Source organism: Ascaphus truei, chromosome 3 (assembly GCF_040206685.1).
Source record: "Ascaphus truei isolate aAscTru1 chromosome 3, aAscTru1.hap1, whole genome shotgun sequence".
Classification (NCBI taxonomy): domain Eukaryota; kingdom Metazoa; phylum Chordata; class Amphibia; order Anura; family Ascaphidae; genus Ascaphus; species Ascaphus truei.
In genome coordinates, this window is record NC_134485.1 from 18,391,847 (window position 1) to 18,419,186 (window position 27,340).

Sequence of the window (27,340 nt, forward strand, 5' to 3'; positions counted from 1 at the left end):
CCAGGCACTATAAGCGCTTATAGTGCCGACGTCGCGGCAAAACAAATGTATTTCCGCCGTCGCGTGCGCTTATAGTAGAAGCGACAGCTTGGTCGCGATCGCTGGACGTCAAGTCAATTTGATTTTTCCAGCGACCGCAGCGTGATGTCGCCGGCACTATAAGCGCAGCCTTCGTTTGACTCTTTCCATGTGACAGAAGGGAGAAAGAAGTTCATTACGGAGCTGGCATGTCCATAATAATTAGAGTTGTCTGGTTATTTCTTGTTTTCGGGACATTCCTTTCATGCGTTGGGAAGAAATCGGTTCAGTGGGGTTGTCCTGTGATGGTTTTTTTTTTTTTTTTTTTTTTAAAGAACAAGAATCTTTCTCACAATAGAATTCCTTTAAACACAACAGAAAATGAGTGAGATTCCGACCTCGGGTGTGTAACACTGTCCCAGGAACTGTCTTTATTCAATCACTTGGTGAGAAGAGTAGTGAGAAATATATATATATATATATATATATATATATATATATATATATATATAAAATAAAAAAAAAATAGATGATACCGTTCTGTGGCTAACGAAATGCTTTTATTTGTGCGAGCTTTCGAGATACACTGATCTCTTTTTCCGGCGATGTTACAATGAATGAATGTAACATCGCCGGAAGAAGAGATCAGTGTATCTCGAAAGCTCGCACAAATAAAAGCATTTCGTTAGCCACAGAACGGTATCATCTATTTATTTTTTGATTATTGAAGCTCGGCTAACACGGTACCGATACCTCTACATATATATATATATATATATTTATTTATTTATTTATTTGTGTCATTTAATTGATTTCAACTTTTGGGATCACCATACCCAGTAGCCTGTTCTAACAAAGGCAAAGGGCTTTGCCATGAGCTAAAACCACTATAAAGGGCATCATGCTGGAAATGAATGTTGCCGCAGTGTAAGGAAGTTTGTATTTACAGTATCTATTCAGAGACAGAAGACGCCCAATTCTTGTGCTGCAGGCCCCTCTGGCAATTCTCTTTCAAAATAGTATTCATTTTGACAAAACAATGACTTAACATTTCTCCAAGCTTTTGGGGAACAATAAATGTATTTGGGCCACAGATATGTTTTTTTTTGTTTTTTTTTTCAAATCTGTGACGTGAGACTGCTTTTTGGCAGATCATTGACTTAAATCCATGCCTTGTGTGACCAAAACCAGCTTTATGTGAACAAAAAAGCAGACCAATTTGCATGTATTCTACAGCTTTTCATTGCAGGATCTGTAACCGCGCTGAAACTGACGAGTCTATAAGCCGCCTTGTCCGGTGTTTTCAGTGGGTTTTCTTATTCTACGTCTTATTGAAGCCAATGCTACAAAGCCATGTGGGACAGCTGGTAAAATCTCTAGGGAAATGTCAATGGTCAAAATACATAGCAAGCCCTCTAAGCCGTGATATTTGCGTGCCATTTTCCAAAGTCCTTATCTAAAGGTTATTTTCCTCTGACATGACAATGGGATGTAACCGGTTTTTGGGACATGTTAAACAACGTGCAATTTCTGTGTGGTTATTTATATTTTATGAAAACCGTTGCGCATATCGTGTACACCAGAAGAAAGAGACCTATGAGGTCTCCAGAGCTCTGTGCAACATAATTTCATCTCTGAAGAACGATACTGTTTGGTTGTTGGTTTTTGATACCTTTTTTAGTGGGCAATCCTGCTTTTCTCCATGACCAATAGTTAGATGAGATGCCGAGACCATGTCATTATTTCTAATCATGAGACCCCTGTTCACCAAGTTCTTTAGTTCTCGTGGAGTGGGTTGTATTCGTCCTATTTTACATAATCATATCATGCAGAATAGTATGTTGTGACCTGGGAATGGAGAATGTCTGCAGATTGGAATTCTAGCTCCGGGGATCGCAAACCAACAGCACGTTTCATCTCAATTAGGTCAAGCGTCTCCCAGGCTTACTCTGCACAAGGGCTCATAACGTCACTAAGTACTGAAGATATACCGAACCATATCTGTCATTGCTTTCACACCTAAGTGACTTTGACTCATTGCGAGGATGCTGCATATCTTCTTCCGCCTGTCCTTTAGGCGGCTATAAAAGACCCTTGAAAATCTATGCGGTTGTATTATGAGCATGCTTTTCTCATGCATTCGTGGACATCAGAATCTGGGCAGCTAAAATGACAGGTCCCCCAAATCCAGTGCTGTACAGAGACTTTATCAAAAGGCTTATCCTGTTTTTCCACCAAAGCAGTAATGGTTTAGATTTCTATCAGGCAGAGCTCAAATCTCAGAGAAATCCATCCGTCTGATTTTGTAGTGGCTAAATATTAGAACATTTTCTGTTATTTTAAAGGGGCAGCTTCTTGTAGGGGTTATCAAACAGAAGACCACTTATATATGTAGTTGGCTTCATCCTTAATGTGAAATATTTGCTTGTCCTTTGTAAAATTAATTTGTAATGTGTTTTTTTTTTTTTTGTTTTTTTGTTTTTCCCACTGGTCTGTTTGTAAAGTAATTATGATGCATCATTAGCCAAACAACAACATTTCTTAATTATTCACCCACATATTCAAAGTTCCTAATGCTCTATATTAAAATAAAATGTGATACGCCTCATTGGTCCAAAATGAGGCTGTATTGGTTAATACGCCTATTCCTAACTCAACTGGTGGAATTTGCATATTATATCAGGAAAGGATTAAAAAAATTATCTTTAGCCTTTGTTTCCATGGTAATCAAATAGTTTGGATGGTTTTTACCATTTTTACCTAATTTCTAGTGTCATAAGTTTGGTAAAGTGCCTAATATATAAAGGTATTTTTTTCTTTTAGTCTTCACTGTTTAAATTCATAAGATACTATTATTGGCCAAACGGATGCATTTATTGATCTATAATTTGATAGACTTGATTTTCCCTAGATCACATAAAACATTTAATCGTTTTCTGTACGGGGGAATATTCATAAGGAAGCCAGTACATCAGCCTGATATTTACATGCAATCTACATGACCAATCACTGACTCCTGGAAATGGGAGTCTCTCACACGTCTTGTGTTTATTGCCCTTTATTGTACATATACGTGTTTCACATTTTCAAACTGGGGGGATATCTTAATCGGCGATAATAGCCACCCTATGTACTGCTGGCTTTATTCACCCCGAAGTTGTGATATTCTGAACCAACACTATTCTGAAGCCAGTGTCACGATTGATGTGTGAATGGCCCCCGATAGCATTAACTCAGCCCCCTTTCCAAATCACTCCAAGTCCTATAATATTTCCTTCACTTTATTGGAAAAAGCGGCAGAATACAGGTTCTTGTGAATGGTGTGTAGTAGTGATTTGTAGTTAGAAGCAGGTAGAAAGAAATGGCCTTTCCATAGGAGAGTAACAGGGATACGTGCTGTACTCACAGTCTGCAGGGTGGAAAAGGAAGTGAGGAGCAATGTGGGTAAAGGAATAGTCTAGGGACAGACTATCTGTGAACAAAACAGGGGGGAGGGCAGACTAGCCCATTCTGGTAAGGATCTCAGAGGCTGCAGTAGCAACTCACTGATTACATGCCAAGAGGCAAGAAATGCAACATTGTTACATATCACACAGGCACAGTGTGTGTGTGCAAACTCCATGCAGCTGAAAATAAGAACTGACAGGCAGAAGCTGCAAAGGAAAGAGGGGGGTGAAACAGGGATGTGATTCTTGTTCCATGACAAACACTGCCATTGAATCCCATTGAAACGTTATGATATTCTGTTATGATACTGTAAGAGATGTGTGCAGAACTATATTTAATGGAGACCGATTAGGGTGAAATTAAATCCCGGCTTTATTGCGCCTGTTCCTTTAACAAGGCAAAATATACAAAAAGAAACAAAGGTCTACTCCACTTTGGAGACTAGTTAAACCTTTACTCCAGCCCTTTCTAAATGAGTGGATAGCTAAGCTGGTCCAACAAGAAAGTCTGTTTCTGTTGTTGTAGCTGTAAGCTTTTACAGTCCAATCGCTCCCAGGAGTAACAGTCTGGTCTTTCCTCTGTCAGCATAGCTGTATGCGCAGGAAAAACTCTGGTCAGTATTCCTTCTCCTTATGTCAGCTCAAATGTGAGCCAAGGAATCTCTCCTCTTTCTCACATGAGGCTTTTTACAGAGCTCTCATTAATCCAGGTGGAGACTGGATCATTGAGTGGCTGTAATTAACTATCTCAAAGCTGGATCCTCAGAGCTCTGAGGCTGCTTTATTTAAACAGGGATAAGTCCCTGTTACTGATACGTTCTGTTTATGTATGTCTTTATTTATATAGTGCCATTAATGTACGTAGCGCTTCACAGCAGTAATACACGTGACAATCCCATAGAAATAACACAATTGGAAGAAGTGCTTCAGACATAAAAGTAACATTTAGGAAAAGGAGTCCCTGCTCTGAAGAGCTTACAATCTAATTGGTAGATAGGAAGAACATACAGACAGTAGGAGGGTGTTCTGGTAAGTGCATCTGCAAGGGGCCAAGCTTTATGTATGAGGTGTATAGTATTCGCCACGGAGCTACTCATATGCTTCGTTAAGCAGGTGTGTTTTTAAGGTGGGTCTTAAAGGTGGATAGAGAGGGTGCTGGTTGGATATTAAGGGGGAAGGGCATTCCAGAGGTGTGGGGCAGTCAGTGAGAGTTTTAAGACGGGAGAGGGCTTTAGATACAAAGGGGGTAGAGAGAAGACATCCTTTATCAAAACACAACATCCTTTAGCAGAACACAAGAGTCGGGATGGTGCATAGCGAAAAATTAGGGCTGAGATGTAAGGAGGGGCAGAAGAGTGTAAAGCTTTAAAAGTGAGTAGGAGAATTGAGTGAGAGATGCGGGATTTGGTAGGAAGCCAGGAGAGGGATTTCAGCAGGGGAGACGCTGAGACAGATTTAGGAAAGAGTAGAGTGATTCTGGCAGCAGCGTTAAGGATAGATTGTAGGGGTGACAGGTGAGAGGCAGGAAGGCCGGTGGAGGTTACAGTAATTGAGACAAGAGAGAATGAGGGCCTGAGTCAGAGTTTTTGCAGTCGAGCAACAGAGGAAAGGGCGTATCTGTGGCAGTCACGCTTCTCCATCTGTACTGCTACAATCATTTAAAAATGTAGGAAGTTCAGTTCTGAATTGAGGCTTAGAAAGTTTATTCCATCCACTATTTAAACTCCTTTTTGCAGACAATCCTACTTTGGAGTTCCTTACAGGGTCCCTGATTTATAATTTATTGAGGTTAACTGTTGCACAATAGGCTGTCAGTCATGTGGGTTATACCTCCGTACTTCCATGGATCTGGTGCCTAAAGGTGTAATCGTACCTTGCCGGCTAGAATACATCCTGTTGTAAATAATTTAACAGTCTCGTTGGCTTCCCTAAACAAGTCGTACCGTCCTGAAAGCAGAGATTTGGCTGCTTTCGTATTTTGGGGTGGAATTAAGTTTCAAGTTGAATTTCTTGGCATCTGAATGGAGAAGTGTTTTGTTAATGAAGTATTTTATTTACCTTTGGGCCCAGCCTGTCCTTATCAGAGAGCAAAGATAAGGGGAGAGAGGAAGCATCCTCCAGGCTTAGGCTAAGGCCCCGGTAACGCCGCTGTAACGCGCGCCCGCGAGATTGGCGGCGCGTTCAGCCGATTCCCCGGTCTGCAGCTCACTGCAGGCAGAGAGACCGGGCGGGGCGCGGCCATGACATCACCCGGCAGATTCGCCCTCATTGGCTGAACCGCCGGGGGGCGTGCCTAATCGCTTGACGCGAGTCCTGCTCTCAATTCTATTGAGAGCAGGAGCAACTCTCGCCCGAGCGCTGCGGCCCCCCCTCGCAGCGGGCCCGGCGCCATTGAGGGGAGGGCTCTCGTCCGTGCAGCGGGGCAAGGCCTTACTTGTTGAACACCATAACATCAGACAATAGGGAACGGCCAGAAGAAATCAACCCCTCCCACGTCTCCACTCAGGATTTTTATATACCGAGTGTAAAAATTATTTTAAAATACCAGATTTGGGTTAAATAAAATAAAAATAAAAAAATTTCCCCCCCCTTATATGTGACCCCTTAAACATGTCACTGGCAATATTCCACCTTGGTCCTTGGAGAAATTGCCTCTTCGACCTCCCACAGTGCCAGGGGCCCAATGGCACCAGCATAACTCCGGCCCTCTCATGCCGTGTGATCGCTTCTACGGCAATCTCATGATTTGACCAAGACCAAAAAGAAAGTGATTCCCATGGCGCAAAAAAAAAAAAGAAAAGAAAAGAGTGCATTATTTCTCCGATCGTTTTCACACTAGATAAAGCGTAGTTGCACTCCCAAATGTATTTTGGTGTCTTGCGTATCGATAAACCCAGTGTGTTCTGTAGTCGCTCCAGGTCCATTCTCCTTCGCCACCTCCTCTTTCTCCTCCATTCTCCTTCGCCACCTCCTCTTTCTCCTCCATTCTCCTTCGCCACCTCCTCTTTCTCCTCCATTCTCCTTCGCCACCTCCTCTTTCTCCTCCATTCTCCTTCGCCACCTCCTCTTTCTCCTCCATTCTCCTTCGCCACCTCCTCTTTCTCCTCCATTCTCCTTCGCCACCTCCTCTTTCTCCTCCATTCTCCTTCGCCACCTCCTCTTTCTCCTCCATTCTCCTTCGCCACCTCCTCTTTCTCCTCCATTCTCCTCCATTCTCCTCTATCAATTTGCTCACAAGGAAAGAGTAGCACATATAGTATATCATGTTGTGTTTTTTGTTGTAAATCTACATTAAAATCCAGCTATCGCACTCACAATTGAGTTAAAAACATGAGCACGTCTCCTATTCCCCAGCAGATTACAACCGCTCTCGCCTCTGTAGTACATGGTTCAGAATACTTCCTGGTCACGCGAGCGACCCGTGGGATCTTGGCTGAGCTCCGTCCGCGGTCGGCCTTCACAATGACACCCTACGCCTTCTGCCTGGGCTTCGTCAGGGGCGATTGAGGCTGGTATTGTGCTAGCCCTTATTAACCGTTTACATTTGAACCCTTTGTAGGATCAGTGTACAGTAGTTTTGTGTTTACAGAACAGCAGTCCCCACAATCGGACATAATGCTACGAATGGGAAAAAGGTAAGACGAGGGCGGTGATTAGAAACAATGGAGTTAAATGCATAAATACTACATAACACTAATTTATGATCCCTACATAAATACATTGTCCAAATTGACTGTATTTTTTGTTTCGGTTTTATATGCAAACTATAAGTGTGTTTATATGCAAACTACAAGAATAGCCACAGAGAATACATTGAATATAAAAACGACTAATTTGTAAAAAAGTACATCCATAAATACCACAGAATGTGAATGAATGAAGACAACATAAATACCAAATACATACACTTTCTAAATGTGTATTTTACACACACACACACACACACACACACACACACACACACACACACACACACACACACACACACACACACACACACACACACACACACACACACACACACACACACACACACACACGTAATAAGATGTATAAAGCCAAATATAACATTTATGTTAATTGTAATTGAAATATAGGAGGCTACTATATATAATATAAATACAAGTGAAAATTGTGCCTGTGTTTATATAAATCCTGGGCGCCTAAAATATACCCCCTTGTGACTGCTGTCCTTCCCAGAGACATCAAAGCTGGAAAAGGTGCGCTGTGACTGGCAGCAGCAGTGATTGACAGGTTGTCGCCTGTCAGTGAGGAGATTGGGTGGGGGAGGGGAGGGGAATCCTCACTGGAGGGCTGGAGGCAGGGGGTGGAGTTAGTTGGAGGGGGTGGAGTTAGTTGAATCCCTCCTATATTCTGCACGACCCTGCTCTCAATGCACACTGGGCCCCTCTGTTCTTCCTCCCCCCACCACCCCGCGCCTAACAAATCGCTGGCTCCAAAGTATTTAATATTTTCGGCCACCCCTGTTATAGGCCTAAATGCGATTTTTTTTTTTATTTATTTTTTTCCCTTTTGAGCAAATTGGGAGAGAAGTAGAAAGAGGTGGCGTAGGAGGATTGATCAGGAGCGATCACAGAACACATTGGGATTATTGATACGCAAGACATACGTTTGTGAGTGCAATCACGCATTATTTCGTGTGAAATCATGATTTTAGACATATTGCACTATTCTTTTTTTGCGCCATTGAAATGCCTTTCTTTTTACACTGTCACAATGCTCATGGCAGGAGCATTATCGCCTTAAGGCCGCAGGGAAAATCAGGAGTTGTATATGGTATACCTGACATTTCACACTGAAAATATATATGCAATCCAAAATATATTATGCAGACTATTCCCATTTCACTTGTTTTCGTGTCCACATATATAGCTTTCTCTTTTTGTTGGGGCGGTTCTTATTTTGTTGACGCCGGAAACAGAGGTGGACAGGGGTTCAACTTCCGCTTCGATCAGACTTGCCAAGCAAGTGCCCCAGACATGCTTGGTAAATCATAAGGGCGCTCGAAGGGCACTCTAAAGGTTACGACACCTAGTTATTGCATGTGAAGTAGTTCTAGAAACATTTTATAGACCATTGTATTCGTTAAAATTTGTCTCCGGTAAATTGAGACATTTAGTCATCTCTGATGTTTGACAAACTTCAGTGCCCCTTTCCTCAGGATTTGTAATAACCTGGAGTTACGTTCTTTAAACACAGAAGTATGTAATAACATATCTGAGGTCTTTATAATGATGTTACAGGAGACCGGAATAAAAAGACGGCAGGCAGTTGGCACCAGTATTACACAATGGTGTACAAGGCGCCCCCAAAGTACTCTATACATTGTAGAATTCGGGTTACCCTGGCTAATGCAGCACGGCCACTTGCTTAGTTCTTGTGTGGGATTATGTTATCTCACACTGAATCTACGTGTAATGGACTGAACTGCTATTCGGTAGGGGATGTGCTCTGAAGTCACTGTTTTGTGTTGGTTAACACTGTCCTGCAGATACACTAAACTAGGGATTCCCAACCTTTTTACATTGTGCACCCCTGCTAGAAAATATTTGTTCCGCGAACCCCTAATTAATCTTGTTGCCTACTTAGACTATCGCTAACAAAACAGTGTGACCAATCCCAGGCAGTATAGTGTCCTGAGCTTGTGGGGGGAACGCATGCTTTAGGTCCCAAATGGCACCTTTTAGTGTGTGTACAAAGCATGGGTGGTATAGCTGTCTATCACTACCAGAGCTTCTAAAGTCACGCCCCCCCAATGCCTGGCTGCTGTGGATGCAAAGCATTGTGGGAAGCGCCTGCTTTAATTGATAGCTATACCAGTCACGCCAAGGTGCAGTTTAGGGCCTTACTAAGTGTGCAGTCCCCACACGGGATGAGGAACAATCTAGGACATTTGGCTGTGGCCGCTGCGCCGTGACCAAATGACTGCCGACGCTTCGCCACAACTCACCCCTACCCTAAACCATAATACAATTGAGCTTAGAAGCGGCGAATCGACGGAGGGTCTGTCTGCGGCCGAACGCCGGCAGTGATTTGGTGGCGAAACAGTTGCGACCAAATGTCCCATCCGCTCAGGAAGCCACTATACTGCCTGTGACCCGCCATTATTTCCCGAACCCCTAGCGGTTCCCGAACTTGCTGTTGGGTATCACTGCGCTAAACCATCCAAGCAGTGTAGCACTCACCAACTACTCATTGCATTGATCGCATCGCCAGCCAAACTGAAAGTGAGCTTTAAATCTACACCTGGCCACATGTCCCCAGTGTTTTATTCTTTGTCTTTTTTTAGGGTTCTTTGAGGCTGGCATTTGAGGAGGACAGCGGTCACCAACCTCTGGAGCTGTCTCTGAAACCCGCAGCGAGTATTGTGAGATCCGAGAACGTGAAGGTAAGTTCTCTGTGTCATGTGAATGGTTTGAGGAACTTGATCTGAGAGGTGTTTAGATGTATTTGTTTATCTGACACAGTAGTAACAAAGGAGGGAGAGGGAGAGGGAGTAGGGGGTATGATAGCTTTATTGGACCAACAAGTAGTTGATATGTTACAAGCTTTCGCACCACTCAGCAGGGTAGGACCCGATGAAGGACCCTGAGAGGTGCGAACACTTGTAATATATCAACTACTTGTTGGTCCAATAAAAGGTATCATAAACCCTACTCCCTCTCCCTCCTGTGTTACTACATGGAAGAATGGACCAACACGGCTCCCCACCCGTCTTTGCTTTATCTGTAACAGACACGCCAGTCTTCCCTTACCCTTTGGTTTAGGAGATGTACAGTGGCAAATTCCCAATGGCAGCTGACCACATCGTAGCCCGCGCCAGCACTAGTGAATAGAGTAGCACTTCTTTTACTTACAAACCCAAACTTTTTACTTTCTTACAAAGAAAAGGGGATTTGTTTTAGAAAGATGCTCTCCTTTTCTGTGTGTGTGTATATATATATATTGTGACAAACGGCTTACTCCGGGGCTCCGTCGTTTGTCCGGGACTGTTTAGAACACGGTCTTTTAGGGTAGGTTAAATGATGAGGCGTCACGTACTGTTCCTTTAAACAGGCTATGCCTGGTTTATTCAGTCCCAGGCACTGAGACTGCCACAGTGCATACAACAGAAAACAGATCAAAACAAAAGCTGCTCACCTGAGCGATAACTTAACTTAGATATCCCTGACTCAGGGTTGGAAGTGGCTTTTCCACTTCCAACATCAAAACACGGTACTTTTGCAGTCTTACACAAATGAACAGAAAGATTGAACCTGTTTGGGGAAGAGGCTTCTCCCCTCTGTAGTTCAGCAGCCTTCCAGCCTCCTGGCTCTTGTGGGGAGACCAGAGCAAACAGGAAATCAGTCTTTCATACCTGATTCCTAATTAGCATGACAGGTGACAGAAATCAGGCAGCAGACAAACTCTGGTCTGGATCTCTCATCCCTCAGTTCCAGCGCTTGCCAAACTGTGGGATGGAGTGTATGTATTATAAGGCTGCACTCCCAGGCCAAACAGGATAGAAACTGTCTAGTATCCTGGGAGCCCTATATACGGAATTTATTACCATCCCCTGGTTTCTGTCACATATCCTCCCCCCCAGCTCAGACCTCGAGGGATGAGCGACCATGGATATTAGGGAGTGCATCCTTGACAACCCGTCAGCATTGCCATGTTTGTGCCCTGACCTGTGTTCCACAGAAAATTTAAAGGGTTGTAGGCTTAGGAACCACCTGGTCACTCTAGCATTCTTTTCCCTGTTTTGACACATCCAGGTAAGGGGTGCATGATCTGTGACCAACCGGAATTTTCTCCCCAACAGGTAGTATTTGAGTGTCTCTACAGCCCACTTTATTGCGAGACACTCTTTCTCTACTATGGAGTAATTTTTCTCCTGGGGATTTAGTTTCCTACTTAAATAAAGGATGGGGTGCTCCTCACCTTGAGACTCCTGGGAGAGTACCGCCCCCAGCCCTACCTCAGATGCGTCGGTTTGGACTACGAACTCTTTGGAGAAGTCAGGTGTGACCAACACTGGTTGGGCACAGAGAGCTTCTTTCAGGCTTCTAAAGGCCTGTTCGGTTTCGGGGGACCACTTTACCATTAGCGGTCCTCTTGCTTTTGTGAGGTCAGTTAGTGGGGTTGCCTTAGTTGCAAAATTGGGAATAAACCTTCTATAGTACCCAATTAAGCCCAAAAAGGTCCTTACTTGTTTTTTTGTAACTGGCCTTGGCCAATTTTGTATCGCCTCCACTTTGAGTGTTTGGGGTTTGAGTAAACCTCTGCCAATAGAATATCCCAGATACTTGGCCTCCTCCAGACCAATAGTGCATTTAGCGGGGTTAGCAGTTAGTCCAGCAGACCGGACTGCGTCAAGCACAGCTTGGACCTTTGGAAGGTGGGATTGCCAATCTTCACTATGGATTACCACATCATCCAGGTAGGCGGCAGCATACCGAGCATGTGGTTTTAAAATTTTATCCATCATTCTTTGGAATGTGGCGGGAGCTCCATGTAAGCCAAAAGGCAACACCTTATACTGAAAGAGGCCGTCTGGGGTTGAGAAGGCTGTCTTTTCTTTTGCCCTTTCTGTGAGGGGAACCTGCCAGTACCCTTTTGTTAGGTCTAGGGTTGTGAGATATCGGGCTTTGCCCAGTCTCTCTACAAGTTCATCTACCCTGGGCATAGGATAAGTATCAAATTTTGACACCGCGTTTAGTTTCCGGTAGTCATTACAAAACCTTGTTGTACCATCTGGCTTTGGGACTAAGACTATAGGGCTGTTCCACCCACTTTGGGATTCCTCAATTACACCTAGTTTTAGCATTTTTTTAACCTCTAAACTTATAGCCTTTCTTTTGGCCTCTGGGATTCGGTACGGTTTAAGGTTAACTCGGACCCCCGGTTCAGAGACTAGGTCATGTTCAATTACGCTAGTTCTACCTGGCCGTATAGAGAAGATTTCTTTGTTTCTTTTCACTAAATTCTGAACCTCTCGTTTCTGATGAACAGACAGGGTTTCAGCTATGCTAACCTCTGGGTCAGTTTCTTGATTCTCTGACGGACCTGGGGGTACTAGGGTTAACAAGACCTCTCTATCTTTCCAGGGCTTGAGTAGGTTTATATGGTAAATTTGCTCAGGTTTCCTCCTACCTGGCTGTCTTACCTTATAATTTACTTCTCCCACTCTTTCCAAGACCTCATATGGCCCATGCCATTTAGCAAGGAATTTACTCTCCACGGTGGGAACCAGAACTAGTACCCTATCACCTGGAGAAAAAATTCTGACCCTAGCACCCTTATTATATGTATTCCTCTGTGCTTCTTGAGCTTTCTCCATGTGTTCCCTCACTATGGGTAGGACTGCAGCAATGCGGTCCTGCATCTGGGCAACATGCTCTATTACACTTCTGTAAGGGGTAACCTCGTGTTCCCAAGTCTCTTTGGCTATATCCAGTAAGCCCCTTGGGTGTCGGCCATACAATAGTTCAAACGGGGAGAAGCCTGTGGATGATTGGGGAACTTCCCTAATGGCAAATAACAGGTACGGTAACAAACAATCCCAGTTTTTCCCATCTTTATCAACCGCCCGCCGTAACATGCTCTTTAAGGTTTTATTGAACCTTTCCACTAAACCATCTGTTTGTGGATGATAGACTGAGGTTCTGAGATGCTTGATTTTTAGGAGTTTACATAGCTCTTTCGTTACTTGGGACATAAATGGTGTTCCCTGGTCAGATAGAATCTCTTTAGGAATCCCGACCCGGGAAAACAGAACTACTAACTCTTTTGCTATGTTTTTAGCTGAGGTGCTACGTAGGGGAACTGCCTCCGGATATCGGGTGGCATAATCTAATATTACCAATATATGCTGATGTCCCCTAGCAGACTTTATTAGGGGTCCTACTAGATCCATAGCAATCCGGTCAAATGGTACCTCTATTATGGGAAGGGGTACCAATGGGCTGCGGTACGCCTTGAACGGGGCGGTGATCTGACATTCTGGGCATGAGGAACAATAATTCGTAATTTCTGCCAGAACCCCAGGCCAATAGAAGCTTCGGAGAACCTTTTCTTTTGTCTTTTCCACCCCTAGGTGTCCCCCCAATGGATGACTATGTGCGAGGTGTAATACTACGTTACGGAATGTCCGTGGTACCAACAATTGTTTCGTTGTAACTGATTTCCTTTTATCAACCCGATATACTAGGTCGTTCTCTACCTCGAAGTAGGGGTAAGCAAGTGACCTATCTGGTTGGCCAGGAGTACTATTCTGGTCCCGTATATTTCCCCTTGCTACCGCTAATGTGGGGTCCTCCCACTGGGCCTTCTTAAAACTCCCAGGACTGACCTCTAGGTCAGCGAGGGTCTTATCCGGTTCTGGGGTGGTAAGTGTCTGCTCAACACCTTGATTTGGGGTATTCCCTACCAAAGTAGTGATGGGGAAGGGAATTTTACAGCACTCCTCCTTTTCCCCCTTCTTATTTGGGCCCTCGTCAACCTCCATTTCTGAAAAAGGGAAAGGATTTGTTTCTTCTAATACTTCGTTATGGTCCGCTATTGAACTCTGGGCGCTATTCTGAGCGGGGGACCACATTTTTAGAAAATGGGGAAAGTCGGTCCCTATTAACACATCATGTGCCAGTTTGGGTACAATACCCACCTTGAAATCTAAAGAACCAAACTCTGTTTCAAAAAAAACATCAACAGTGGAATATTCATGATTATCCCCATGTATACAACAAATTGCCACTCTTTGTGAACTGTTTCCCTGTTTCTTCTTAATGGGCAAGAGGTATTCGGACACTAGTGTGACCATGCTCCCAGAGTCAAGAAGTGCCCGAACCCTCTTACCATTAACCTTTACAAATGCCCACAGATGGTTATTCAAGGGGTCCTCTGGGCTAGGGCCCATACATTGGGACAACAGCGAATAAGGTTCCACGCTGTTGCATTGCATGGGCTCATAATTTAGTGGGCAGATTTTTGCTGTGTGGCCCCTCTCATGACAATTTACACATTTAGGTACATAGTCTGTGTCCCACTTAGAGCCTTTTCCCGGCTCCCCATGTTGGCTATTGCCCTTAGTGTGCGAACCACTGTTGCTGGTGCTGCGTGAAGGTGGTCGCCGCTCTTCAGCGCCCCTTAACCCCGGTACCCTTTTACCGTCTCTGGAAGAGTCCTGGAACCTCGGGTAGTGGGGTTGCTCCACGACTGTGGGTTGCGGGTGCTCTTCTGCTGCATTGTACCTTTCTACGAGGGCCACAAGCTCATCCGCATTGTGGGGGTCACTCCGACTGACCCAACGGCATAAGGCAGAGGGAAGTTTCCTCAAGAACTGGTCCATGACCAACCGTTCCACGATGTGGCTGGCTGAGTTGATCTCGGGTTGTAGCCACTTCCGGGCGAGGTGGATGAGGTCATACATCTGGCTTCGGGTGGCTTTATCCATCGTGAAGGACCATGCGTGAAACCTTTGGGCGCGAACAGCCGTGGTTACGCCGAGGCGGGCGAGGATCTCGAACTTCAATTTTGCATAGACGTTAGCTTCGGCTGGCTCTAGATCAAAGTAAGCCTTCTGGGGTTCGCCGCTTAGGAAGGGTGCGATTAGACCAGCCCACTCAGCTTCTGGCCATCCCTCTCTCTGTGCCGTGCGTTCAAACGTGAGAAGATAGGCTTCCACATCATCCGAGGGTCCCATCTTCTGAAGGTAGTGGCTTGCCCTGGTCATTTTCGGAACTGGGGCTGCCGCTGCCAGTGGAAGGTTACTGATAGTCCCCCTCAGGATCTCGAGTTCCTGCTGTAAGCCCTGAGCGAACCGCTGTTGCTCCTCTCTCAGCAAGCGGTTTGTCTCTTGCTGGTTTGCATTCGCGTTTTGCAGGGCTTCATTCGTCTGTTGCTGGTTTGCATTCGCCTGTTGCTGGTTGGCATTCGCCTGTTGCTGGTTGGCATTAATCTCTTGCTGGGCTATTAGCAGCTGTTGATGGGCTGCATTCGTCTGCTGCTGGTTTGCATTAGTTTCTTGCTGGGCTATTAACAGCTGTTGCTGGGTTTCATTCGCGTCTTTCTGGGCAGCGACATTGCGTACCAGCGCACCCACCACGTCTTCCATCTTGTTTGCAGAGGATGAAAAAAACTTTTTTTTTTTTTTTTTTCAAAGTTCTTCAACCCGCAGACCCCCTAGTGCTCTGCCCGCATTCTCCACCATATGTGACAAACGGCTTACTCCGGGGCTCCGTCGTTTGTCCGGGACTGTTTAGAACACGGTCTTTTAGGGTAGGTTAAATGATGAGGCGTCACGTACTGTTCCTTTAAACAGGCTATGCCTGGTTTATTCAGTCCCAGGCACTGAGACTGCCACAGTGCATACAACAGAAAACAGATCAAAACAAAAGCTGCTCACCTGAGCGATAACTTAACTTAGATATCCCTGACTCAGGGTTGGAAGTGGCTTTTCCACTTCCAACATCAAAACACGGTACTTTTGCAGTCTTACATAAATGAACAGAAAGATTGAACCTGTTTGGGGAAGAGGCTTCTCCCCTCTGTAGTTCAGCAGCCTTCCAGCCTCCTGGCTCTTGTGGGGAGACCAGAGCAAACAGGAAATCAGTCTTTCATACCTGATTCCTAATTAGCATGACAGGTGACAGAAATCAGGCAGCAGACAAACTCTGGTCTGGATCTCTCATCCCTCAGTTCCAGCGCTTGCCAAACTGTGGGATGGAGTGTATGTATTATAAGGCTGCACTCCCAGGCCAAACAGGATAGAAACTGTCTAGTATCCTGGGAGCCCTATATACGGAATTTATTACCATCCCCTGGTTTCTGTCACAATATATATATATATATATATATTTATTTATTAGTATCATTCTTCCGTTGCCTCCCTGGGCTACAATGTTTAATACACGTGAAACCTCTTGAAATCGGGTACTGGACCACAATTATTTTTTTTATATATATATCCTTTGCCACTTCACATTCACCTCATTCGTGGCTATTTTGTGGTTACCGACACTTCGCCAGACACTGACTCCTGATACTGCAGAGGTCTCTCTCAGCGGGATCTTGGCTTAGATAGGATCATGCAGCATTCCCACCTAATAGATTAGTTTTTTTGTTTTTTTTAAGGGCGTAGGGGGGGGGGGGAATCTTAGGTGGAAATTATTTTGTATGAAGCGTTTCATTTTGAGCATCAGTCTGTGTGCCCAGTGTATTTTTATTTTTTTTGCAGGTTTTTCTGGAAGCAGCTGTAATTAATAAAATATTATAGTAACGATAAAGCTAATTTAAATAAGTGTAATAATTATTTCTAAGTAGTGCTTATAAGAAGTTATACATTCCACACCATGCAGTACTTGGAGATATTGGTTTAATGTTCTTTATTTTCCGTGTGTGTGTGTGTGTGTGTGTGTGTGTGTGTGTGTGTGTGTGTGTGTGTGTGTGTGTGTGTGTGTGTGTGTGTGTGTGTGTGTATGTGACCATGTCCTGCAGCCATCTGTTTTGTCCCAAGTTGTCGTCTTCTTTAGAGACCCTTTCGAGAGATGATGAGCTTTAACTTTTATCAAAGAGACACCTAGTGGGGCCCCGAGCGATCTCAAAATCTGTATTTTAACAGCTAGACTTGCACCCAAACGCTGAGGCAGTGAGTGAGCATCTGAGGGCCGGAGACGTGTGATATTCACTCCCGATCCAGAACTGTTGTATAAAAGCACAGAAAAATACGTTTCCCTATCAGAATGCATTGGTACGCTGTTAAACGTAGGCCATTTTGTCTATAAATGGGGGAAATATTTAGTAGTTTATTATCACTAAATCAATCTAAAAACCTCAGGGTAATATCCTCCTATCAATATGTGTGAAAATGAAAACAAAATGTTGGTCGGACCGGATCGTGAGAAGATTGATTATTTTAACATCGGGGGAACAGAAATGTGCCCGAGCGAGAGACGGCTGTCTTCATTGCATATTAAATAGGGATCTGTGTGTACAACTGGCGCAGCACATTCTTGGCAAGAGCCACGCTTAGAAGTGCCGAGAGGCAGGTTTATTCATCACTTCCATTCAATTCCCTGAATTAAACGTTTCCGTTCGTAATGAGTCCATTTTGATGTTTTAATTAGTCTGGATGTGGAGTGGGTTTTTTTTTTTTTGTATTTGTAAGTATGTATCTTTATTTATATAGCGCCATTAGTGTACATAGCGCTTCCCAGCAGTAATACACGTGACAATCATATAAATAACAAATAATACAAATAACAGATCATGGGAATAAGCGCTTCAGACATAAAAGTAACATTTCGAAAGAGGAGTCCCTGCTCCGAAGAGCTTACAATCTAATTTGTTATGAGTTCTATCGGGCAGATAGCCTGGAATCTTGCCGTGTTCCTCACCGTTAGATAGGAAGTATGAATTGTGACGGGGCCTTTTCCCAAAGAAAAAAGGAAACTACCCCACACAAGAAGAAAAAAGCAGAAACTCCTTACTGACCAATAAAATAAGGATTTATTATGCAGAGGGGTGTAAACAGAAGCTTTGGGGTTAGCCTTCGTCGGGTGAATAAAGTAGAAAATATGAACAACCCGTGTCATTAAAGCCGTAATACTACATCCACCCCCCCCCCCCATTGTTTCACCTTTGTTCTCTTTATTTGTAAAGCACGTGACAATGTATAATTCTACATTCTTACCTAAACTGGCAATTGTTTGGTGCTCCTGTTCTTAATCTGTCAGAATACTGATTGTGTGTATAACAGAATGGCCGCCTTTTCAGTTTCAGTCAATCCTTCAGTCAGTGTAAATCAGCAGCTTCAATGTATCCTGATATTATCACGGTAACATTATCAATTACAGTTTGCTGCTGTAACTGAAGGGAATATTGTCATTAAATGAACACAAACTGGAAAGTGTTGCAAACATCTTGTACTGCTGGGGATGTGGGTTTAAAAACTGCGATAGAAATAAAAAGATGGTTTAAAACTCATAAAAAATGGCATTAAGAGCTGAATAATAATAATAAAATAATGCAGAATGTATTATCTAATTATATAAAAAACATATAATATTGCACATGTTTTGCTGCGTTAAATACCCTCCACCTACTAGTGAAATTCCCTCTGTCTACTGTATGCACAGCGCGGCAAACAAATGTGTTCATGATGTCACTGGGGGATTGGCGTATTAATGACGTCATTGTTAGACATATACAGCATACCCGTGGGTGTTTGTGAGAGGAGGAGGGAGTCCGTGCATAAACATGGTAACAGGAATAAAAACAATGTAACAAACACAGCATTGTTACCTTCTATACATATTAACTACAAAATAGTGCTGATACTTACAGGGGAGAAACGTTGCCAGCGAGTCTCCCAGCAGCGGCAGCTAATTCATTCATTTAACACAGAGATGAGGTTGACGGCGAACGCCCCACCTCCTGTAAGTTACCGTTCGCCAAAACAGGACCTGTTAAACCCATTGCGACCTATCATCTGCTATGAGCGAGGTATAGTAGTGGACAGAGTAACGGGTAAGCAGTTCCTAGCCACATAAATTGTTTTTTTTTGGCAAGATCACCATGAATGTCATTATTGACCCCCTCCAGTCGCGTCCACTGAACAGGTCTGGCTCAACCGCTCCCAGTTGAATGTCTTTCCATTTGTCGGAGTCAAGTAGTGGAAACCAAATGCCATTGATATCCGGGATCCCCTACGTCAGGCGATATTCGTGCCCCTGTGCAAACAAAAATACGCTTGTTGAGAGTTTATTATAACTCTGCACAACGTAGAGAGGGATGATTAGAACAGCAGAGATTTCCAAACAGAGTTGTTGGAGGTGGTCACAGGGAAGGAAATGTAATAACTAAGAGAGATAATCCCTATAGTGTGGCACTAGAGAACACCCTGTATTTAATTGGAAACATACTTTTTGACTACTCCGTTTGTTTTTATTTCAAAAGCTAGGATAGCTTCAATACCCATGTTATGGTGAATCAGAACACATGTAAAATACCTTACAATACATTATATTCCAAAAAGGTACCAAAAAGTACAGTGTTATTAACACTTCCAGTACTGGAAATAAATGACACAAAACAATACAAAATAAAAAAGTGGAGAAGTGACACTGGTTCCCTAAGATGCGTCTCATAAAACATAATTTTTAACAGTAAATAATTAAAAAATATTGTTTGGAGGTGATAACAAAGCTCAGATAAAACAAGCGAAATAAAATCAATTAAAATGGAAGGAGGGCGTGGAGCGGCGTATATGTGCTAGTAGTCCAGCCTTGTAATGGTGTGCACAAGAGTTGTGCACTAGATAGAAAAGTGTACACACTTACCTAGCTGAAATATATAGAATTCTATCACTGACTAAGTGAAAAGATAAACACAAGTCAGACTTCATGTTGCTGTGCTCTACAGGTACTTCCTGTGCAGTTAACTCAGCTGAGGGTGCTATTTAAGTAATAATCCCTGAAGAACAGGGCATTACTGGCCAATAATGCCCTGGCTGGAAGAGTTGAAGGCCTCGGGCCTTCAACTCTTCCAGCCAGGGCATTATTGGCCAGTAATGCCCTGTTCTTCAGGGATTATTACTTAAATATACTATAACTCTTGTGCACACCATTACAAGGCTGGACTACTAGCACATATACGCCTCCACGCCCTCCTTCAATTGTAATTTATATTAGTGCCTCTCTACTCTAGAAAACATATACAGGGCGCTTGAGAGCATAGACAACATGTGTTGTGTCGCAGGTACAGAAGGCGTGTAATTTGAATCACTTTCCCCTGTAAAATGTAAACCCTTCAGTTTGTAACAGGAAAGTGTCACCTTTTTAGGGTTTGTTACGAACTGAACTATTTTCATTTTTCAGGACTATTAATGTAAAAATGATGATGTGTTATGATAAAACCTTTGGGGACACTAGAAGAGATGATAGGGGAACATTTGTTATATCTCGTAGGAGTCTGAGTACTTTCAAGCCTCCTATTCTTTACTATTCACTGAAGACCTTCATGAGCCTTGTACAACACGATATATGTAGACATAAATGGGGTGACAAAACAAGGAATAACCTCAAAAAAATAACTAGGGCTACAACAAGGTTACAAAAGAAAAAGGAAATTGTTATCAAGGGTGCAGATGAAGGTGGGGCAGTGGTCATCTGGGATTAAACAAAGTATGTTAACAAAGTGAATAGACAACTGGAGAAAATAATATGACCTCTTGGATAGATACCCGACATAAGACATAATGGACATAATCCAACCTTGTTAACATCACAGGACTATTTGATAAATAAATACTTGACATTCTGATAAGAAAAAGCCCCCTGTACACCTGTTCTGTACCTGCCCCCAAAAATCCATAAAGCCTTTAATAACCCACCTGGGTTATTGTATTGTATGTCTTTATTTATATAGCGCCTTTAATGTACATAGCGCTTCACAGTAGTAATACATGTGGTAATCATATAAATAACAGATAATATAAACAGGTCATGGGAATAAGTGCATCAGACATAAAAGTAACATTAAGGAAAAGGAGTCCCTGCTCCGAGGAGCTTACAGTCTAATTGGTAGGTAGGGAGAACGTACAGAGACAGTAAGAGGGAATTTTGGTAAGTGCGTCTGCAGGGGGCCAAGCTTTATGTATCATGTGTCCAGTATAATCCACAGTGCTATTCATATGCTTCTTTAAGCAAGTGTGTCTTAAGGTGGGTCTTAAAGGTGGATAGAGAGGGTGCTAGTCGGGTATTGAGGGAAAGGGCATTCCAGAGGTGTGGGCAGTAAGTGAGAAAGGTTTAAGGCGGGAGAGGGCTTTAGATACAAAGGGGGTAGAAAGAAGACATCCTTGAGAGGAACGCAAGAGTCGGGATGGTGCATAACGAGAAATAGGGCTGAGATGTAAGGAGGAGCAGTAGAGTGTAAGGCCTGGGACATGGTCAGCGCTTATGCGCTGAGCCGTGCTGCTGCTCGGCACAGAGCCCGTGCAGCCGCAATGAGAGCGGCTTTAGCAGGGGCTCGCGCACGCGTCAGCACGCTTGGGGAAGCGTGTGTCTGACGGCGTTTTGAAATTTCCCCGCTTGCCGGAGCGCAGGGCCGGTCACGTGAGCGGTTCGCCCAATGAAGGCGAACCAGCACCGTGACGTCACTGGCCCACCCCCGGCCCTCCCCCTGATGGCGCGCTGTGTAAGGCCAGGGAAAGCACTGCTTTCGCTGAGCCTCAGCACGCCTCTACACTGGTTAAAGGCACTATGTCCCAGGCCTAAGGCTGCGGTCCCAGTCACTGCTACAGCGCACACCTCGGCGTGTGCTGTGCGTGTAAGCACCGCCCCTCAATGGGGCTGGGCCCAGTACTCACCTTCCCGCTGAAGGTGCAGCCGCGCTGTACTCGCAGTTTGTTTTAACTCAATGGAATTGAGTTCAGAACTGGCGATGGAGGCGTGGCCACGCCCCCGCCGGCAGTTCACCCAATGAGGGCGAACCAGCCGCATGAGGTCATGACCACGCCCCCACAAAACCCCTCCCACGCCCCCTCCCGTCGCAATCTCCCTCTCTCCCTAAAGACGGTGGGTAGCTTTAAAAGTGAGGAGGAGAATTGAGTGTGTGATACGGGATTTGATCAGAAGCCAGGAGAGGGATTTCAGGAGGGGAGACGCGGAGACAGATTTAGGAAAGAGTAGAGTGATTCTGGCAGCAGCGTTATTAAGTTTTACATGGCAAAAGCAGGGTACAGCAATGGGTATATACTCTCCTATATTAATATTTTTTTATGTTCGAAATAGAAAAATGCTTCTTACTGGACAATAAAGAATAGAACACTTACATTAAGAGCTATGGAGGATACATCGATGATATCTTCTGCATCTTTACCGGGACAAGGATTTAGAATACTGAAGCCTTATATGAAAAAAAATGCAGCGAGTATGGTTTCAGATTTCAGACATGGGGGCTATTCAACCAATAAATTGGTTGCAGCTAAACAAATACCCAGATATTCTTTATTGATATAAGCTCCTATAAAAAAAGAAACTTACACGCATCTCCTTTTGTTTCCACGTACCATACTAAGTCAAGAGAGATTCAGCACATTGTAAATGAACATTGGAACATAATACAAAAAGACACCACATCAGGGTTTTGTTTAAGGAACGGTCTTTATTTTCATACAAATGTGCAGAAAATCTATGTGACAAATTGGTTAAAACAAAGGTTAATTCACCAAAATCAATAGGTATTTTATCTCGGCTTAAAGCGGGCTCTTTCCCTTGTGTACACTGCGGCCACTGTAGCAGTGTAATAAAAGGGTGACGGCCTCAACCATCCATTAACAGGGAGAGTGATTACATTACGTGACTTCATTACCTGCGACACATCGCAAGTGCCCATGTGGCAAAGTACACATTGGCCAGACTTCACGCCCCATGAAAGTGCATCTCAATGACCACAAAAGTGACATTCGGGCAGGAAAAGTGGAATCTCCAGTAGCGCGTCATTTCAATGAATTGAATCGCATTTCACAATTGAAGTTCTTTATTATGGAACATGTAATAAGATCATCCAGCGGTGGGGATAGGATAAGAGCGCTTTTGGGAAGATAATCATTCTGGATTTAGATGCTTGACACCTTACATCCCAAGGGCCTGAATGAGAACAATTTGCACTCCTTTCTGTAGTAGGAACATGTAACTGTGGGCCTGACCAACTGATCCAGCTGGTATGTGCTTTTAAGTGTTGGCACCAAGTATGGGAGACAAGTATGTCGCCCTTAAACCACTATGGGAGTTCACCCTTTAACCCAAGCTACTGATTGGCAGCTGTAGGTCCCTTTTTACTAGGGAAACCATCAGGGTGAGGGTCTCCCTCTGATTGTTCCATATCGCAGTGCCACCCGGTCAATTTTATTGGTTGTATTGGGCCCCTGCTTTAAGGGAAGCCCGCAGGCTGGACCTTGCCCATATCTAAGTGTCTTCCATAGAGGATTTTTGCTGTCCCCACTCCCCCCCACACACACAAGTTTCAGAAACGGACATGTAAGCTCTAATGCCCCGCAGGGCATATATTTTCCCTCATCTCTCTGGGTACTCTTAAATCAACATAACAAAACCTCACTAGCGTTCTGTATTCAGTCTGATTTGCTTATTTATCAGTTGGTTCTCCTTTGATCCGTATGATGAATGATTTTAGCTGTTACTGACATGATATGTTCAGTGCCCCTGTATATTATTACTATGGTAGAGAGAGGCTCTAATATTGCCTGATGCAGGGGACCCCAGGTATCATCGCATTTGGTTTCCACTACTTCACTCCGACGAATGGAGAGACATTCAACCGGGAGCGGTTGAGGCAGCCCTGTTTAGTGGACGAGACTGGGGGTTAATATCGACATTCGGCGTGGGCTTGACAACCACGTATTTACGCTGCTAGGAACTGCTCGCTCGTCATGCCTTGATGTGGCTCGCAGGCTTATAATGCTTAATGCTGTGGCTTACAATGCTTTGGCAAAAGGGTTTAACTAAATGATCCTTTTTCAAGAGAATATATAAGTATTTCACTGTGTATTTTTGTCACATTGGATGTAGCATTGGGCTTTTCTGTCTTTTGTTATATACATATGGCCACTGTGTGTGTGTGTGTGTGTGTGTGTGTGTGTGTGTGTGTGTGTGTGTGTGTGTGTGTGTGGTGGTTTTTGGGGTTTCTTAAGCTTGCTGGGATTGTGTGTGTTTCTTAGGAACTGCTTAGCCCGTTACTCTTTGTCCACGTCTATACCTCGCTGATAGCAGATGATAGATCTCAGTGAGTTTAACAGGTCCTGTTTTGGAGACCGGTAACCTAGAGGTGGGACGCTCGTTGGCTCTTTGTGTTAAACTGATGAATTAGCTGCCGCTGCTGGCAGAGTCACTTGCAATGTTTCCACCCTGTAAGGCTGCGTCCATGCTGCCGAAGACCGCGAGAGGCGTGCGCTCGCGTGATGTCACCCGCGTTTAGCGGGAGCGGTTTTTGGCCATGCTAGACGTGCCGTGGGGGGGGGCGTGTATAGGGGCGTCACTGAGCCGATTTGCCCTCTTTGAGCGAACCGCTCACGTGATCCGGCCGTCGCTAACCTCGAAACCTTGTGCTTCTGTTTTCTGTTAACATCCCTCTGCATAAGAAATCTTTGTTTTATTGACCAGTAAGCAGTTTCTCATTTTTTCTTTTTGAGTGCTGCAGGTTGCTTTTTTCCTTAGTATATTGGGACAGGCCCACAATTACCCTCCAACCCGCGTGGGCACGGACTTTACATCGTCTTGTTCCTTAGTAGCTGAGTGCCCACCATTCCCAATTTTCCAGAAGGGTTTTTTCTCACCCCGCTAATTACCCACCGTTTGCTGAAAAATGTGACCCCTTTGAGTGGATAATGGTTTTTAGGGTCCGTAGTGGTCTGCAAAGAATCACCATTCGGCCTGACTGCTTGGTCCATAAATCAAGTTAGTTGCAAAAACAATCTGTGTTTTATGAACTTTTTTTAATCCCATTGATTTTAATGTTATATTTATGGGTTTTGGTGAAAAATCCATGTCCAAGGTTTATTTTGCGGGCTTATTAAAGATGGCGTTCATTTCATTTCTTCCTCGATGCTGCACCCTGATAATTATGTGATTCTCCTGCACACGCATCATGTTGTGAACACACTGATGTGCCAATTTAAATCTTTACTGATGTGCCAATTTAAATGGACGCAGAAGAAAAACCGGTTTAAAACAATGTTCTAATGGAATTGACATAAACAAATGTGATCTTTCTCGTCAAGTCACTATTTTAGTTTCTCTTAAATATTGGTACGTTTTTTTTTCTTGGCAACAAGATCCCTGGAATGTCGAACACTTTGCCGTCAGCTGCTTCCTGCTACTTTGGTTATTTTGGCCCCTTCCCCGAAGATGAGATCATTGTAAATATGCAGGTCCCTGTCGCTGGGAACGATCTCTGTTTAACCCCTGCAGGGTTTCAGGTTGCCACGTGTACAGGCTAACATTGATTAGATTTGAATGCTTATAGTTATCTGTAAGGGGATATATCTGTAACCAAGACTGAACCTGCTAGGCAGGTCCCTGCAGACGGGTCTCTTCGGTGCTAGGAGGGGCTGCCCTTTTAAACACAAGAAGGGTGTTTACATAGGGACGCAGAGTTGAGTAAAATAATGCTGGTGCGTGTGTTTGCTGGAAGTAAAAGTTCCATGATGATGATGTCTTGCTGCTCAATGATGTTCAGGGGAGTTAAAGGGGCAGACCTTCCTAAGACCGTGGCGTACTAATGGCAGGGCCAAGTGTAACGGGTTAGAAACGGGTGATGGATTTATTTAATAAAGTCTGCCAGCTATGTCTTTTTAAATATATATATATATATTTTACGTTTGTATGTTAATATGGTGAGCGGAGACTTGGGAGGAGTTTGCTTCCCTCTGGCTACTCCCACCCGGCTTATGTCACAGTCTGTTAATTAAGAGTTTACACGGGCAAAACCCAGCCTCTTCCCCTCTGCCTTATCTTTGTCTACCAAGAGCTCACTTTTTTTTTGTCCAATGGCCATTAGATAGAAATGGTAGGGTGTGTGTGTGTGTGTGTGTGTGTGCACGTGCGTGCCTGCGTGTGTCTCTCTTTCAGATACTAAATATAAGAGATGGATAGGTGTGAGTGCCTGCGTGTGTCTCTTTCAGATCCTAGATATAAAAGCGATGGATAGGTTGTGTGTGTGTGTGTGTGTGTGTGTGCGCGCGCGTGTGTGTTCATTTAGTCTATATTTATAGCACTCTGAGGATAGAAAGAGAGCAAGCCTTTGCATTCTATTTTATTCTATCCATCCAAATGATTCATGGTGTAGGTAGTCCTCGAACACTTTGCTCTCACGCTTTGATCACTGTTCTGTTTGAATGAATTGCCATTAATGTTTCCCAGTGTGCTCTTTTCCTGTATTTACCTTCTGTTGCTATTAATCCTGGTTTGGATTTTCATAGCACGGGGGGGGGGGGACTTTCCTCTTTTCTTACAAATATGACAAACGTTGCTGCTAGTTGACAGCGGAGGTGTGACCGTAACCTAGTTCTCCTGTGCTGCCAGGTTGTATCATGCAGTGTGATGGGGGATTCCATTCAGTTTGCTGTCCGTGTGACCCGCACACCCCCTGCCAACTCTGGATGCCAGATGTACAGTGTCAGAGTCGCTCCGCTTCATCTGAACGTAAGTCTTATCAGCGCACCAACCTCTTATCTCCCAATATACTTTGGCTGCACTCTCTCCTCCTTATATTGGAAGCCCATTGGAGCAGTGTATGTGAATGTTGTCATGTTATTATCTTCGCCCCTCCATTGCACTGCAGACTATGTTGTAGCCTTATAAATAAATGATGGCAGTAATTATCATTCTAATCCACCATCAAACAACCTTCTGTTTTAGTATAAATATACCTTGGGGGAGTTCCCCAGTGTTGAAGTGTGCTTGGTCGCCTTCTTCTGAGTGGCCTACTTGTCCACGGTTAGGCTGCAGGATAGGCGTAGCATCATTGGAACCTGCAGAACACCTGCTTTTGAAGGCCAAGTCCCAATAACATTTTGTACAAATGTCCTTTGCTTTCCCTTTTTAGTTCTTGACCTGCACCCAGCCATATACACACCTGCTCTCACCCACGCCTCCCTGCCACTCTTCCCCTGCTTGTTGTGTTAATACTGACTTCAAATCTCGCCTCACAAATCAAGCATCCCAACAGCCTGCACTCATGGCTATTGTCCCACACCCACAGTCACTCCTACCACCCATTGTGGCCAAGCATTGCCATCCACTGCATTTATTTCCTCACCTGCTGTCTCTGTAAGTCTCCCAACATTCCACTTAGATTGT

At 44.1% G+C, this 27,340-nt stretch overlaps 1 protein-coding gene across 5 annotated transcripts in view; it reads left to right on the top strand.

The window, feature by feature from the left end:
* C2CD2 (C2 calcium dependent domain containing 2) overlaps positions 1-27,340 on the top strand; it is a 102,450-nt gene that overhangs the window by 25,195 nt on the left and 49,915 nt on the right. For all 5 annotated transcript variants that reach the window (XM_075593687.1, XM_075593686.1, XM_075593689.1 and 2 more), the window contains exons 3-4: positions 9,775-9,873; positions 26,564-26,683. In XM_075593687.1, coding sequence (XP_075449802.1) covers positions 9,775-9,873; positions 26,564-26,683 — 219 coding nt within the window. The remainder of the gene's footprint in view (positions 1-9,774; positions 9,874-26,563; positions 26,684-27,340) is intronic.